Consider the following 18160-nt stretch of genomic DNA (forward strand, 5'->3'; position numbering starts at 1 on the left):
GGGGAGATTTTATCTAATCGTGTGAATTTCGGGTGCAACAGTTTATGGGAAAGGACATGTCATTGATTTTAATGAAATAGTAACACTGACTTTATTCTTAGATGTTCCAATCACATACCAAGCAGAAGGAAGCCGGCAAACTCTGAAGGTTTATTTCTACCTTGATAGTTACCATTTTGAACAGCTTCCTCAAAGACTAAAGAATGGAGGGGGGTTTAAAATCCACCCAGTACTTTTTTCACAAGGTAACTTGATTTGTTATTTTTTTCCAATTCTTTCAAATAGTACTTAAATTTCTAAAGCACTACGTACTCTAATTTAAATCCTTTGTAACTATAAGCACATAATTCTTGTATTTAAATGAGTTGTTTAATATGGGCATTTATTGAGAATTTAGAATTAAACTGAATTTAAGAAATGATGAGTTTTGTGGTGAAAAATAGGCATACAGATATGTATTTCTAATTTTATACTTGTTATATGACACCAATATATATATATATATATTATATAATATATATAACACCAAAAAATGAATGCTCTTTCATCAGTATTGTTTTGTTCTTTTGGTTATTAGTGGATGATAGTCAGATCGTGAAACTTGCTTTTTAAAGTATTTTGCAATCCAAATACTGTAGTAACCTTTCCTGTTACTTCAAATGTACAGATTAGATTGTCATCCCCTGAGAATTATGTCTCTTTAAAATGTATTGAAGACTTAAATAACTTTTTCAGGCTTTTGTAGTTATGAGACTGCAAACATTACTGAAGTGATGAATGGTGGCACTGATGCTCAGACTGTTCATAAATTGCAGGCAGCCTGCATTAGCTCCAGTGTCATTACAGTCATCAGGAACATGGAATTTGATTCACTGAAATGGTAAATGCAAGGTGCTGATTGCCTTGAGCTGCCTTTCATTTCAGAAGGAGCTGACGGTACTCTGTAACTTGCAAAAGGCTTCCAGGGTCCATACGGAACAGGCAGAAGACAAACAAATGAAGATTTCAAGGAGGGTTGATAAGTTAGGAGGATGTAAAAGGAAATCATGAACAGTAAGATACATGAAGAGATAACAGAACTTACTGTAAATCTAACCCACAGTTTTTTTTAATAAGATCCCTGAAGCCTGACTTTTAAATAAACTAAAAAGGACAGACTTCAGTGGATTTCTTTTGAAGGGATTGAGTTCAGTCATAGAGGGAAATGAGAACAATGAGCATCAGAAATGTTTCCAGAAAGCAGACAAAGAGGCATACGGAAGAGAATAAAAAATACCTTGGTTCAGACAAAATCTTGGAAATACCTGTTCATTTAGATTCACAGGACTGGGGACAGGGATTCAGTGTGCTTGAGACTTTCTTCTGCAGATTTTTTTTCCTTTGTTTCTAGAGTGCCCAAAATATTTGTGTCCTAGTATTAGAAACTTTGCAGTGAGCTAAAGGAAAAGGGCAAAGATTCATTGAATGTCACATCTGTTTAATAATTTTCAATAATGGGAAAGTCTTCTTTTTTTCTGATACCAAATTTCTTTAATTATCAACTGTCTTCCATCAAAATAGTCCATTAGAATCCAAGAATTAGAAGTCCTGGATAAGAAGTTAAATCCTAGTGTTTAAATATATATATTTCCCTTACTAATGAATGTATTGAGATTATTGTTTTTACTTCATTCCTGTGAGGTTTGGATGAGCTGCCATCAAACTAACTCAGTAGATCCCCACGTTTAACTGAAATTTATTAGCTTTGAGTATAGAAATCTTCTGCAAGTTCCCCTGTTAAGTCAATTCTTGCTTTCCAAGCTTAACACAGCTAAGCTATTTTCTGCCTAAAAAAATACAATGGTTTATGATGCTTTCAATTGAACATTTAGAAAATTGTGGTTGTGGAATAGTTTGTCAACTGAACAAGCTAGTTTCTGTGTTGTTTTATTCTGTGTTACATAGTTCCATGCCTAAAATTAAGCATGCCTATATATTTACAGGATTGGGATTGCAGGCATTTTTATAGTTTTAGTGTTTATCCAGGCAATATTATGTATCTTTCCACTTGTAAGAATAGTTTTGTACAAACATATGCTTAAATCCATACATTCAAAAGGGTCCTGATTTACAGTATTGGGAATCAACATCTGAGAATGTTGACAGCTCTTGGCACTCAGAATTCTCTGTTTACTACATTAGAATTGTGATCTCAGCAATAAATAAGCTTAATTAAAATATACTTTATTTAAAATTGAAATTCAATTTATTGAAAATTTCTCTTTAGTCTTTTAATAATATAAGCTCTTTTTTATGTTTTAGTTTTTCATAGAATAATTGAATAATTCAGGTTGAAAGAGACCTTGGGAGTTCTTGAGGTCCTGGAGGACCTGCTCACAGAAGGGTCAGCTGTGAGATCAGACCAGGTTGCTCAGGGTTTTTTCAAGTAAGATCTCTAAACAAGAACAGAGATCGAGCAACCACTTGGGGAACATGTTCCTCTATTTGCCCTTGTCATGAAAAAGTGTTTCCTTTCTATCCAGTTAAAGCCTCTCTTGTTCCAATTTATGTCCATTGTCTCTTGTTCTGCAACCTTGCACCTTTGTAAAGAGCTTGGCACTGTCTTTTTCTTGACCTCCTGTTAACTAAGTCTAGGTAGGTGGCAGGTAGGTCACCAAAGCCTTCGATTACAGGCTGAACAAGCTGAGGTTCCCTAGCCTCTCCTCATAAGGTTCCAGTCCATGACCGTCTTGGTGGCACTCTACTGAACTCTCTCCAGTTGATCAACAGCTTTCTTGTATTGTGGGGCCCAAAACTGGATGAGGTATTCGAGATGCTATCTAAAGAGTGCTAAATAAAGTAAGGATAAGCACTTCTGTCAATCTACTGACTGTGGTTCTGTTAATACAACTCAGGATGCTCTTGGTCTTCTTTTTTGCTAGGGCACACTGCAGACTCATGTTGGGTTTGTTGACTCCCAGGTTCTTCTGAGGCTCCATATTCCCAGATAGAGGACTTGACATTTGTCTTGTTCTGTTTCACATTGTTCTTGTTGGGCAACTCCTCCAGCCTGTCTAGGTCCCCCTCTAGGTGGCCCTGCAATTGTGTATATACACTGCATCCCCCACTTTGGTTTTAGCTAAAAACTTGACAGAAGTGCACTTTGTCATCTCTTCCAGATCAGTGATGAAGATACTGAGCAATATAGATCATTATGGTGTTCTGCTTGTTATGGCCCTCTTGGTGCAGACCATGTCCCGTTACCTACTATACTCTAAGCCTTCCCATCCATCCATTTTTTTTCCATTCATTTGTCTGTGCATCCAGACCATAATATCCTAATATTGATTGAAGAATACTGTGGAATGCATGTTTCAGTTTGTAAGGAAAGCTTGCCTTACAAGAGAGCTTTCTAATATATTAGCTAGAAATGCATGAAATCCTTTAAAAAATGGGAGAGTTAGAGTGTACACTATGAGATTCCCTGCCAGGAACCATGAGCATGGCCCCCATAGTGCTGGTAGAAGCAGAACTCTGTGCCCCAGTCAGTCCTGAGAGACGACTGAGTTTCTCACATGGGTGATCTAACTGGATAAAATCAAGTTTATGCAGGTAAAACAAGATGTACAGATAATCAGCTCTAACTGTGCAGTAACGTGGTATTAGAGAGTTCTGTGGATATTTCTGCATGGTTTGTTTTTGGTGTGGTAAAGCATCAAGGAAGTTAAGAAGTCTTTCTGTTGAAATTTAATATTTTTGCACAGAAGCAGAATTACAAATTTTGAAAACACCGAAGGGGAGTGCAATTTGCATGTTCTTTCACACTGAATGAATTATTTATTAAATGGTCATATTAAGCAGTACAAGCAGAATTAATATTCTCTCTGCAGCTGAAGCTGTAAGACTGCAGAATGTTTCCATCGGAGATCTGCTTATTGCGTGCATTTTCTGATAGGGTGGTGAATTCTTAGAATGAGTATGGATTATTAAACTAGCAATGTTCCTGATTGTAAAATCTTTAGTGCTCCTCCCCCAAACATGTATATCACCAAGAGCCTGTGTTTTATGTTATAATAAGGTTAATCTCTTAACAAGCTCTTGTTATATGAAGATCTTGATTTTTGAGGTTGAAATTTGTTTGAGACTTTTCAAACATTTGGTGTGGCTTAGCTAAAGAAAAGATTGAACTTCCCCAAGTATCTAATTTAAAGGAGGGGTGGGGTGTTTTTATTTTTTTGTTTGTTTGTTTTTGTTTGAAAAGTACTGTTGGGAAGAACATGCCAAAATGGAAGGTTGTGCATTCCTTTTTTGCTCCTTTTAATTTCTTTGTAATGATTGTATGAGAAGGACAGTGACCTATGCTGGAAGTCTTTTTTTGATTCCTGAATACTTGTAGCAATATTCATCCTTGCTTTTGTCAAGTGGATACAACAAAGATGGACAAGGAGTCCATCTATAGAGACACACCTGATCCCTGCAAAGGAGCTTATAGGGCAATTTCAGAGATCCAGAGAAATTTACTTTACTTAATCCAGAAGAAGACATTCAGATTATCAGTGGAAATATCTAGGGGTTTAAGTGCTCCATATCCCAAAATCAGGCTTCATAAGAAGTTTTTAGGTCTCCCTCCATGAAAGTATCTGCATATTAATCCTTTCTTTCTTCTACTGCTTTTTTCCAGTATATATATCAGAACTACAAAATGCATTTATATTCAAGGGGCAGGAGTACTTTAATTAGAACAACTATATTTTCCACGGGGCCAGAAATACAATTTTTCTTGTGAGTGAAATCTTAAGGAGATCTGTATGAATTCGATGACATATAGAAACAGGTCAGCAATCCATGGGGGTCACAGCTTCAAGGCTTAAAAGTAATACACTAGTCTGTGAACAAGCTACAAAGAAGGTGAATAATAAATGTTTAATACTGATTTTTTCTCTTCTGTGTTCTTCTTTCTCTTTTCATAGCATTGGAAAGCATGGAAGGATATTACTACAGAGACAGTGTTTCAGTAGAAGAATTTCAAGCTCAGATAAATGCAGCATCACTAGAAAAAGTAAAGCAGTATAACCAGAAACTACGGTGGGTAATAAACCAACATTCCTGAGATTACCTTACCAAGTTCAGCTTTTTGACCCAGTTTCTATGATGCATATTTAAACTAAAGTGCATTGTATGGTGGTTGTTTTTGTTGCTTGATTGAAAAAGATCCAAGACTCATGGTTCTGACTTTTTTGATTTCTGCACTGTTAAGATTACATTGAAAAAAAAAAAGTAAAATAATATTCTTTCCTAAATCATTTTCCTGTGAAAATTATAGCTGTAATTGCGTCAGGGTTGTTTTACTAATGCATATAATAACGGAAATGTCTACATGATCACAACTGGTGTACCAGAATCTCTAAATACTATGATCCGATTTTTTGGATCATACTTACATGATTTCTACAGAATAGGACTTATAAAATAGTGCTGTTTTCCTCAAAGCTGAAAATGGTTTGTTACCAGTACTAATGGGAATAAGAACATTTCTGGGTATTTGCATCAGCTTCAGGTATGGATTACAGAGTATGTACTTCCCAGTATATGTAACAATTATGCAGGTGTGTATTTTAGTAAATAATTAAGAAGTTGCACATAAAGACAGAATTTCTGGTGTACTAATCTATTAGTTAGGAAGTAAAATAATGATGGTGTGTACCTAGACCACTCTTGCACCTCATTGTATCTGTAGAAAACACCTGTTTAAATATACTTATATACACGAATTGAAGAAAAAAAAGGTGTAAATGTAACTTCACATCTTTTCACTTTTTAAATCCCTGAATTGGATGGAAATAGTACCATTTGGCTAGACATGTTAAAAACAACAGAGAATAGGAAATAAAAAGAGCTGAAGGACAGCAAAGAAAAGGAAAGAGGAGGAAGGAGGATATTTCCTTATCCTATCTAAGGATCTTGTGTCTTGTGGGGACAAGCATACAAGTGAAAGTCTCAATATTATTTTTCCAATTTCTTTACCTGTTGATCGACTCCTGTCTTTGGGACATTTTCTTCATAGATTTTGCAAATATATTTCTCTAATATTTTATCAGAGCAGTGGACTTTCTAAATGCTGCTTTAATCCAAGCAATATTGTAGCAAAAGCAATTTTAAAGCCAGTTGTATTTGGTGAATAGTGTAAATTTACTTTCTTTGATCCATCTGTGTCACTGCAATTCTATCCTAATGGCAAATGTAGTATTTATTTATTCTGTTTTCCACTTTTTTTTGTTAGTCCTTACTGTTTAGAGAGGAAAAAAAAAAAAAGTTCCTCCTAAGTATTTATTTCACAAATTTTATGTGACGAATAAGTTTTACAGAAAACTTTGGTCATGGCAGTGTTTGGCATAGATGAACTAGCATTGGAAAGAGTTTTCCCTCAGATGTGCAAGGCAAAAAATTTTGTCCTTTTTTTTTTTTTTTTTTTCTCCTGTGAATAGGTCTGATTTTCTTCCTGACATTGTTTCAGTGTTCCTTGACCCTGTTTACCATCATGTGTTCTGGTTAGGACCTTCACTCATTCTGTGGATCTAATGAGATATAGCACTGGTATTTTGACTCACAGGTATGACCAGTTGCTAACCTCCAAGGCCTAGTTTTGCTAAAAGATACTATGAAAAAGTTAGCATTCAACAAAAGTTACCAATGGTAGCTCTGTCCAGTCTAAAGAACAGGAAAAATACGGATTTGTTACAGTCTTCTAATGTCTGATGAAAACATTCAGTAATTGATCTCTCCATTTGTTTTCTGGTGAGCTCTACCAGTTTCTTAAATGAGGCATGAGCAGCTTCAGGAATTCACTGACATAATGTGAAGAGAAGAGGAAAAACAGAAAAGCAGATGCTTTGTTCTTGTTCTGCCATTTGCTAGCCTGTGTAGGTGTTTGGACAGGAGAATCTAATAAAGTAACTACAGCAGCAAAAGCTATTAACATTTGGATAATTGCTCCAAAGAAAAACATAAAAGTGAAATTGAATACTCCCTGGAAACATATGCATATGCAATAACACTGGATTAAACTCTTCATGTGGAAGAAATCCTCTATGTAGAATCACCTAATCAGTAATTAAATAAGTCATTCAAGACACAATCCATAAACCATTCTTTCTCTGTAGAAAAAGAATACACTGCTGCTTCTGAAATGATTGTCTGATGACCATCTTACAATCTTTTCATTGATACAGCAGCAGAAAGCAAATGGGGAGCAACAACAGAGGAAAAAGTAGACTCGGTGGGAGAAGAGGAGGGGGACTAGTGGGAATGAATCCACTGGCTGGTCATGACATTGCAGTTGAATAACCCATTGATGAGAACTCTTGATGCAAGTTCAGCTTCTCTTATCGGTGACTAATTTGAATAATAGTATTCTCATATTGTGAACCAGAGGAGACCGTTTTGGTTGTGTATGGTCCCATTGGCAATGAAATGTTAGTCTGACTTGTGATGGACTCAAGTGGGCAATAAAATTAATAAATATGAGGTACCCTTGCTTAGATAATTCTTAAATTGTAAGTCAAGGCTTGTTAAGAATGAGTACATAAAACATTTTTGAGGAGTGCAATACTTTTTTTTTTTTTTTTTGGGGGGGGGGTGGAATTGACACTGATGAACACCTCAGAGTTCATTTACAAATTATTTATTTGAATGAATTAAGAGATACATTAGTAGATTTACAGTGGATTTCAAGAAGGATAGCATTTATCCTTCAAGTAAAAAAACCCTGAATCCTAGCTATTCTTGCAAAAATCATTAATTACTAAGGAACTGTGACCAGCTTTTCCACAGTATCAGAAGTGATATAATAAATCCAGGTGCAAAATTGTCCTTCTTGACACTCATTTGAGCAGTCATAAGAACTTCTCTTTGTGGTTCTTGCTTTGGGGCTTCTGAAAATACTACATGAACTACAAAATGTTAATCATAAGATTATCATTTTCATGAAAATGCATGAAAGTTGAAAACCAGTTTTAGAATTTGTTACATACAGAATGAAGAGAACATTCTTCCACCTTCCGTAACTGACTAACCCGTAACTGTTTGAATCTAATGAATTATATAGGGGAATTTTCATTCTAAGGACAGCTAAAAGTTGAGTTTTTCTACAATTCCTGAGGCAACATCCCTTACCCCTGCAATATGTAGGAAGTCCTTTTTCTGAATATGATGTTATTTTAGAAACAAACCAGTTTATGAAATTTCTGAAACTGCAGGGAAATTCTCAGCTTCTGGCCCACAATTATTCTTAATGGTGCTCGATTTCTTTTTCACAGTCAGCCAGATTGCATTTATTTTTATAGTTCACCTTTTCTGCTTCTCTGACACTCATAAAGAAAAAAGGTTATACTCAAATTGTATTTGCAAGTTACACTGATGCTGGTAAGTGCCAGCATTGTAAATTTAACCTTATTAAACTGTTTGCTAATGGGGAAACATGCAGTACAACCAAGTGAAAGTAATTAAGTCAGCAAAGATTTTTAAAGATCTTTATTACTGTGTGTTTGATAGCTCTACATTTGTCTTCTAATTTAGAAGAGGACTGGAAAGAACCTGTGCATTTGACCTGTACAGAGGCTGATGTTAACTGGCTATGTTCTGCATTCTCCCGCCTCCTCTTGCTTTCCTCCATCTTTCTCCTTTGCTACTCCCTGTCATTCAAATAGCTTTTTTCCATCTTGAATAAGTCGTTTTGCTTTTACAGATATGAGAGACCGTTTCTCTTCAGCAGGGAACAATGAACAATGGTATTTGAATTCTTAACTACAACACATGCTGATAGGAATAATGATAATTCATGAATGCAATATAATTACTTGAAATGCTTGGTTGAGTTAAATCTTCTTCTGCACATCTTGAATCATACATGATTGTAAAAGCATGAGGGAAAACTTAATTTATCATTTTTGAAATATTACTCTTTTAAGAATTATTTAATTAAAATACATTATGTCCTATGAATATGATTTTTATATTTGGTAAAGGTCTCTTTCCTGCATGGTATGATTCATTATGGTATTTATTACTACATTGCATAGAAATAAATCATATAGTCATTACCGGGACCAAAAGTTTGGTTACAATGCAGACCTGTTAGAAGCTGGGACAAACCTGACATAGAGGTCAGCTGAATGACCATAACTCAGCCAATCTTTGGGCTGAGCAGTGGCTCTAAGATATAACCTTTAGTTGGATATGAGAACTGTTTTTACCCTTGGAAGAATCAGGTTTTGGATTAGCTTCCTAGAGTAAGTAAGATGGTTTTAGAATGGACATTGGTGAGTATAGGAATGAGAACCGAGAAAATGTTTGAGGTGTCAGAGGTTTGAGCTTGATGGCCTAGGATGGGCCTTCCAGTAGTAATGAAGCTTGCTCTTCCAGTCTTTTCTGCTTCATAAATATTTGACATTTTTTATCAGGCAGATCAGATTAATCTTTTCTTTCATTGTAAATGATCTTTCTGAGAAAAATGTGGGTCCCTCCTTCAGCTTCCTATTAAAATTTACTTTTCCACAGGTACTCTTGGTCAGCTTCTTAATCAGAAAAGTCCAGGAACATCTGTTCTTAAGAGCTTTTTCTGGGCCAGGTCTGTGCACACAAATGATGTATATAAAAGATGGAAGGGATGCTGGGGGCACAGGTCATTCAGGGGGGTGCGGGGCCATGGCTATACCAACTATGTGAGGTGGCTGCAGTATGCTCCACAGCATGCTGTTGATACCAAGAGCAAACCATAGTGGAATTTAGGTGCCTTATCACTATACTCATTTGGGTTCTGAATTGTCTATGCTGCTAATTTTTAGCTGATGAGAAATTAGTGCAATCATTGGCTATTAGATTAATAGGCATTTTGATGTGTCTTCAGCACCTATGCTTACATTTAGATATCTAAACACTTTAGAGGTTTGGTTCCCAATAATATGGTGGCTTGAATTGGGAAGATTCAGAGAGGAATGATCAAGGGAATAGATGAAGGTGAGGTTCGGAGCGCTCTGCCTCCTTTTATTTTTTCTTTTCTTTTATCCCCAGCATGGCACTTTCTTGTGACTTCGCTGACTATATGATGACCCAGTTCTTCACTCCAAAGATAAGATTGTGCTGCAGGAAAGGCAGCTGAGGATTGCTATCCATCCTCACCACTGGTGTGGGTGATAATTACCACTGTGTAGTAATTAACTTGCCTGTGCATCAACAGACAAAAAAGGCCTGAAAAAAGCATTCTTTCCTTCCTGCCTACCATTCTGTGTGATTTGGAACTATTCTTTGAAGTCAGCTGTGTCCAGCGTTATTGGCAGCTACATTTGTGGCCTGCTGTACAGCCATAACAGAAGAAAAATTAAAGCAAGCAGTGAAGGGAAAAGACCTTTTTTTCTTCTTTATCCTATGTTGCTGCTCCCTTTGATATAATTTTAGGAGGTAAATGCAAGTCTGTTATGCTAAGGAAGCAATTATAATCAGTGAATCTAATGACAAATGATTTAGCTAACTACCCTCATTACACTGAACATCTGATTACATTGAACGTAATATTTGTCATTTTAAAGTGTTTCATTTACAACGTAACTTCAAACTGTTTCTCTTTCTAAAGCCTCCTGTACCTATTTTATGGCATAAGTTGCCTTCCACAGAATGATGGCAAATTTAATTTAATCCTTTATTCAGGGATATCTTGTTATAATCCATGAGGTTTTAATATTTTTATTTTTGAATTCTTTTCTAAAGACAAGGAAACTGTTTCTGCCCCTAGAATTTCTGTGAGCATGGAACAAAATATGTCTGTGGAATATAACTTCTTTTTATTTATATGTGCATGTATATGCGCTCAGCAGCTTCTCAAGCTGCAGGCTTCTTGGCAAGGTGATGTTTTCTGTATCCTGTATAATTTAGTCAAGGCAGAAAATAGACGTGATGGCACTCATGGCTTCAGGCTGAAGTAAAATTCTCTAATAGTTACTTTGGTAAAAATGACATAAAGGACATACCCACTTAGAGACAGTTAATTACAGTGAGAGAAGGGGGTTGTTTCTGGAACGAGCTTACAGATCCATGCCTGCATTATCGCAAAGACAAGATCATATATCAAACCCTGTAAGTAATGCATTAAAGCCCATCATAAAACTGGCAGATTTCTTCACCCCCTGTTGCCAGTGCAGAACTTCTCCAAACCAAATTGCTCATGCAGTTAGGAAGCTTATGCTGTTTGTTGTCATCCCACTATTGTCCTTTGATTTTAGTCTTACTCTCCTTTCCCCCATGTTTATCTGATTTGCTCATTTACAATTTTCGCTATTGCCATCAAATTCAGAAAATAGTAACCTGAGCAGATTTACAGGCTTCAGAGAGTGATTCCATTAAAATATTCTCTTTTTAGTTCAGTGGGATATTTATGAAGTAGGTGAAATACTATTTTCTGGTTTTTAATACCAGGTATTTGGTATGTTGCATTGTGTTTAAAAATGCAACAGTAAAACTAGACTGCAATGCTATATACACTAATTTGTCATGTAGTTTATATGACTATAAAAAGTGGAAATCTGATGCCTCTTAGAATTTTAAGATGTGGTTCTAAATGAACTAGATGTTTGTGGCTGAACTCTCTCTAAATGCAAAATCGTTATGAAGGAAAGATTGAAAATTAAGCATTCACTCTGAAGGACATAACAAGGAAATAATAGCTAAATTTGTCTCCTGACAAACATAATGAGAAACATTTTAGGTAGAACAGAAATTGAGATTCATTGCATCTAAGTGAAGCAAGACCAGAGTGAATAGAAAGATGCTGGACAAAGTAAATTAAATTGTCTTGCTGATCTAAAAGATATACCCAGCTGGCTTGAATTTAGATTTGTGTTTTTTTCTCTTCCAGTTATATACTCTTTGTGCGAGTGTAAATTCATTGTATCTTCAGACTTTTGACAAAGTATGATCGGTATTTATTATACATAATGTTCTGAAATTGAAAATTATGTATCTTGACAGATTACACTAAAAAACCTCAATGACCCATACATACACTGAGTCTTTGCTCACTGAGGTGGACATCTTGTTCATTCTGTTTTCTTTATCCTCTGCAAATGTAGAGAAAGTATATCTACAGTGGTCAGAGGTGAAGCCTTTTCTTTCACTTCTGATTACTGATATGAATCCAAGCCTACAGCTGTAATAGAAATGCTGACCATCCTATGATTATGTGTCATGTTATCATTTTAACAGTATATTCCATGTCTGGAATATCATGAGCCAATAAGGGGAAATACACTCTGTGATAGGCAAGTGTGGAAGCAATTAGTTAGTACTAATGTGTTCAGTGTGGAATTGGCAGTTAGGAAGATAATGGGAGAGGCAGAAAGGCAGCTGTAAGTGGTTTGCGGCCCAAGAAATTCCCTTTCACTTAGTAAAACAGGATAGTTTCAAGTGATCCAGGAAGTAGACAGATGGCAGGAGGCTTGGCATACTGGGTTACCCAGGAGGGGCTTACACATCAAATATATTAATTACCCAAGGTAATTTCAGAGCCACACGGTGTTAAAATTTCCTGTTTTGTGTTTCAGGTTGCGTAGTAGTAGTTGTGAATGGTGAGAATACTGCTATGTATGCTGTTTCAGAGTTTAAAATTGCAAAACTATTGTGAAGATTTTTTCTAATAATTAAACGTTTCTCTAACCCCTAATAATACTGTACATAGGATTGTATCATTAAGACGTTAGGGTTAGAATCCCCTTTACATCCATGATCTTATTTTATCATGAGACCAGAGCCTTGTTACATTGCCCTTTTTGCTGAAATACATATTTTTCTAGGCATGTATAACATGGAATGTAGGAAGTCCTTGTGTGTTGTGCTGTCTGATTGTTCATATGTACAAACTTCTGTGGAGTAATACAGTATGCTGAGACTTTAATTGGTAGAGTTATCTTAATGTATTATCTGTGTATGAAAACTATTCCTGTCTTGTGCACCTAAATAGGGATAGAATATTACAGTTTTATTTTTTCTGGACTTGTAGCATGAATAGAGAAACAGAAATACTGCAAACTAGTGTAGAAACACTAGTAAAATTTGGAGGAATCATGCTGTGTTGAAGTAACTGTCAGTTTAAACAGTCTCTGTCATTGCAAGGTATCAACTGTTGCAAACTGAAGATTTGTAAAATATATTTTCAGATACATGGTTTCAAGTAAATGGCTTAAAATCACTACCTCTTTGTGTGGGTTTAGAGTGTAGATATGCTTGGTAATTTATCATTTATTGAGATTTACCATTTATTAGAAAAAACATGTGACAATTGCCATTTGTTTGCTCTGGCAGCAGATCGTTTTCTGCAGTGGGTACTTGATACAACAGAAACAGTTGAGTTTGGAAGCATGTGTATATATACATACAAACACACATGTATATATAAAAATATGCTTCTAAATGTTTGAACACATATATGCATGCTATACACCTGGATGCATCTATAGTTAACAACGAGATGACAAAATATAGTTTTTTTATTTATTTTTATTTTTTTAATTAAAGAAATAGGTATGTGTGTATTTATGTGCATATACAGAGAGATATTAATTATGTCACAGACATATATATGGAGCTGAAGAAGAAAATTAATGGACACCAATTCCAACACTCCCCAAGTTTGCACCTCTGTATTGATGTGTTCTTTGCCATGTTGTTGACCATGCTTCTTGAATAACTTGTGACCAAGGGGCTGAAAATCAAGTAGCATTCAAATATATTTTGGGGGGTTGGACCCGATGATCTCTGGAGGTCCCTTCCAACCCCTACAATTCTGTGATTCTCTGATATTTCCATCCTCCTTTTGAAGGCAGTATGAATTTCTTTATATGTATGCCACAGTTATGAAGACAATATAAAAGATAATTCTTTATTGTAACAGCAGCAAAGCAGCCCAACTTGCCTTTATTTAGTGCTGTTTAATCCAATTATCTCCCCTCTGCCCCCAATTACTTCTTTGCTATTCTTATATTTCAAAGAAAGGGTGATTGACAGATAGGATAACTAGGGGCTTCCTAGAGCAACAGTCTGAGAGTAAGTCTAGAAACTTGGCTTTTCTTAAATTCTTTGAATGTGCAAAGATCTTACGAATGCATGTGTCAAATACAGTTGTCAAGCCTCCTTGGGCTATTGTTTTCAATTTTTCAAGCTTTTGTGTGTCCAGATCATTTTTGTAGGCTGTCCTGTAAACTGCTTCACTAGGAAAAACAATGATACTTCAGCGTCTCCTTTGTATGGAGGTTCCAGGAGAATTTCTGGAAAAAAGGAGAAAAAAAAAAAAAAGAAAAAAAAAGAATAATTTTGTGATAGTGTTTTTCTTTTTGAACCCTAAGATGTTTAGTACCTCAATCCATAGTAAGTTTTCCCTGAGATATTTGTCCCTTTATTTGACATTTTTACATAGGAAATGTCTTTAAAATTGGAACATAGCAATAATCCCCTGTTGTTATAATGCTTATTGTTTTGTTGTTGTTTTTGTTTGTTTTTACTTTTTTTCTTTTCTCTTTTAAAGAAAGGCTTTTCTACTACAACTTAGAGAAATGGTAAGGCTTTTAGTAGCAAAACCAGCATCACAATTGCAGACAAAGAACTATGATTTCATTCTTGATCATTTCAAATGGATTAGAAAATATTGTCCAAATTGGGCACTGTGCCAAGATTGCCATTAACTTTTCCCATAAAATATGATTAAGGACCTTAACAAGCATTTAGTAATTAAGTGAAGTGCTCTGGAAATTTATATGCTGTCCACAGTTTGTCATGTTCTGTAAAATACTGAAGACAGTTTTTATGAAAAGCAATAAAAATAAAGCACTTGAGAAACATCTGGGAGTGCTATCTGATTGTGTGGGGGGAATAGTTTCATTGGTAACAGGATATTTTGATATTTAAAATTAATGTTGTGTATAGCTGATTTTTGTTTGTTCTTTAGGTTAATGAACAAGTGACTGAATTAATATAGTAATTCCTATAATTGTATATCCTATTCTAGTGTCTGTGTTGCTTCATTCTGTACCCTGAGTTGATTATTTTCCATGTACTCCATTAATGTGTGTACTGTTCTGTATTTGGTTTTTGGTTTCATTTAATGCAGCTGAATTTGCTGAAATAATAGCCCAAAGAGAATGGAAGTACTGAACAGACTCTGAATGAAGCACATTTTCCTGTAGCATAGCAGGAAAAAAGAGTAGAGGCTTTTAGTCTGATAATGTCCAGTGGATAGCAGGATGATGCTTCGGTTTTTAGCTTTGTTAACAAAGGAAAAGGTTGGCCTGTTGCTGCTGAGGTAGCTTTTATGTGCTGTGGCCACTCGTAGTGATTTATGAGTAATTTTCTCTGCAAACCTCTTTTCCTTCCAATAGTCTCCAGCTTCCTCTGACACAGAGTACATTCTGGATTGTACACAGGCTTAATGGAATAACAGAACTAGATTAGTTTTCTTTGCTGTGCTTTGAAAGATTTGGCTGTGACCTTTAGCCAGGTCTGCTCCTTGTGCACAGGCACTAGACCTGGTTCATATCTTGAGGTTTCCACCAGAAAATCTTTTTTTTCTTTTTTTTTCCTAAAGGTTCCATATTCATTGTTTTTGGTTCTCTGTGTGTGTGCTTGTGTTTTGTTTTTAACCGTGGCCAGAACTGCTGCAGGGGTAGGTGTTTCATGATTCTCACTGGAGGCTTCATCTAGTCAGGAGTCCCAGTCGATGTTTCTATTTGCAGTGGCCCCAGCAGTTTTAGGAGCTTTTCAAACAACAGAACAAGTCTTGAGGTCTTGTCACTGTGATATGTAAGATATTTCCTCTGCCTATTGAACATTTAATGTTAATTCATCAGTGGTGAGCAATTAATTTACTTGTAAGGCAGACAGGAAAAATAAAAAGCGTCTAGGGTTTCTGAGTTAAAGGAGACAGGAGAAGAGCTCCACGCTTCCCATGCTTTAGCATTGCTAAAGCTCTTTCTCTCTGGTGTTGATAAAGAGAACTTTTCCTGTTTTAGGAGAGAAGGATGGAAGCATGGAAGTCCTCTGTACAAAACATCAGCCACCTTTGTCTTTTAAAACAGCGCAGGTAGCATCTGTGTATTTTATAGAAACGTTTAATGGTACTATTCATTGAAAAGTGAAAGGTTATAGAAGAAACTAGGGAAATGTGGGCTGAAAAGCTTTACTTTGTAGTATATACACCTGATACAGTAAGAATGCGTTCTCTGTCACGTTTGTGTTGTGTAGGTAAATGACATTTTTCTGTAGTTTCTCCTTTCATGCACCAATTCCTTTGCAAAGAAATATGCAGAAATTGTATAGGAAGGCAGTTTGTTTTATTTTTTGTTTTTTAAATTTACACATGCATGCCTGAGTGCACATATTGCAAACACCATTTTGCTTGTATGATGTATATTTACTACTTACAGGGCTTTTTTTGTTGTTGTTGTTTCTTTCTTTTTATATTGTGAGCTTGAATATGTATTCCTCAATGTCAGTACTATGTTTCATATTTGGGATTCTGTTCTGATGTTATTGCAGCTATATACAACTAATATTAAAAAGCCAAACCAAACAAACAAAAACAAACAAACAAAAACTTTCAGTGCATGAGATTCAGGCACTGTTTACATGCCAAGTTACCCAAAGTCACTATTAAAATCAAAACAGTTGCCACAAACCTTTCAGTGATGAAAATGAATATTTTGGTGAAAATCACTTTCAGAACTAGTCTTTGTACTATCTAGGGATTAAAATTTTGCACTGTACTGCCAAAGGGCTGAGGAAACGTTTGTCTCCAGGACAAGAAAAATGTTCCTCATTAATTTAAAGAAAGGGCGTTAGTGCCTATTTACCCTTGTATTAATTCTTGATCCTCTCTTATCATGGAATTAAAAAAAAAATTAAAAAAAAATCCAATCTTAGGATGATGTCTAAGAATAGTCACCTAGATACATTTTGTTTGGGACTTTAAAGAATTAACAGTCTTACCATTATTTTGTTTGTTTTCTCAGAGCATTCTACCTGGACAAGTCAAACCTGCCTGCAAATTCAACATCTAAAGCAGCTTACATAGATAAGGTAAATAAAAATGTTAAGTGCCTAATTAAACTCTGTATGTTACACACTGTGTTATTGTAATCCTTTCCTGAGGTGTTCTTTATTCTGTTCAGAAATGGAATTCAAAGCTATAGGGGCTTTGGATATAAGGAAAGGAGGAAGTCTCTTGAAGCTTTCTGTTGCACCTCTCTTTTAGGGGTATGTGGTTCTGAACCATGAGGTTCTGTATCCGCAGGTGAAGCTGGAGGGCATCAGCGTGTCTCAGAAGGAGAACCATAGCTTTTCTTTTTTGCCACATTGTCAGAGCAATGCAATCACACCAGGAGCATGCACAGGGTTGGGTGAAGGGCTGGTGGGGGCACATACAGGCAGAATTTTTTTGTTCCAAAAATTGGAATTGCTGTTAAAAATTAAATACTCCTTCAGCATCCTACTCAGAAGGCTTCCTTCTGAACCTCCTCATTTCAGCTTTCTCCAAATACTTTCATCTTTATTTAAACCTCTGTGGCTGAGAGATCCCAGGGGCTATGAAAATTCATTTAATGCTCTCTCCTACTGTTGGAGAGTTAATACCCCTACTGAAGACCAATAAGGAGAAATATAGAAATTCCTAAGGTCTTGTCTGTACTGACTTACAAGCAAAAGTGATTGAGTTACTGTGGCTTAAGAAATATAGTAATCATCAGCTGAGCTTTATGACAGACTAAAATTTTATGACCGTATCATCTAGCACAATCATTAATGGACAGATAGCTCCTGTTTCTTGGCTCTGTGCTGGACCGCGTGGAAGGGGAGGAGGAAGAGCATGTGCCTCTCCTTCCATTGTGAGTCAGGAAATTTAATTTTCTAAACAGTCACAGCTGCAGCAGGATAAATTAGCTTACATGTAGAGTGCTTGTTACCCTCAAACCTGTTCCCTATCTATTTTAGTAAAAAGGCCAAGGGCGAGTTAAAAGCATCTCATAGTCCAGAGGTAACCAAGGGATGCTAATTTAACGTAATGCATTTATTTTGTAGTTGGAACAAGCTAAGAGTGAGCGCATGGTGTCAGTTTGTGGGCGTGACTTCTGTTATGTTCTTCATAGCTCTG

The 18160-nt window shown here is 35.9% G+C and overlaps 1 protein-coding gene across 1 annotated transcript in view; it reads left to right on the forward strand.

The window, feature by feature from the left end:
• PREX2 (phosphatidylinositol-3,4,5-trisphosphate dependent Rac exchange factor 2) overlaps positions 1-18160 on the forward strand; it is a 176295-nt gene that overhangs the window by 129255 nt on the left and 28880 nt on the right. The window contains exons 35-37 of the mRNA XM_048077003.2: positions 102-245; positions 4950-5064; positions 17025-17091. Of these exons, the coding sequence (XP_047932960.2) occupies positions 102-245; positions 4950-5064; positions 17025-17091 (326 nt within the window). The remainder of the gene's footprint in view (positions 1-101; positions 246-4949; positions 5065-17024; positions 17092-18160) is intronic.

The sequence above is a fragment of the Anser cygnoides genome, chromosome 2, assembly GCF_040182565.1.
Source record: "Anser cygnoides isolate HZ-2024a breed goose chromosome 2, Taihu_goose_T2T_genome, whole genome shotgun sequence".
NCBI classification, from domain to species: Eukaryota; Metazoa; Chordata; class Aves; order Anseriformes; family Anatidae; genus Anser; species Anser cygnoides.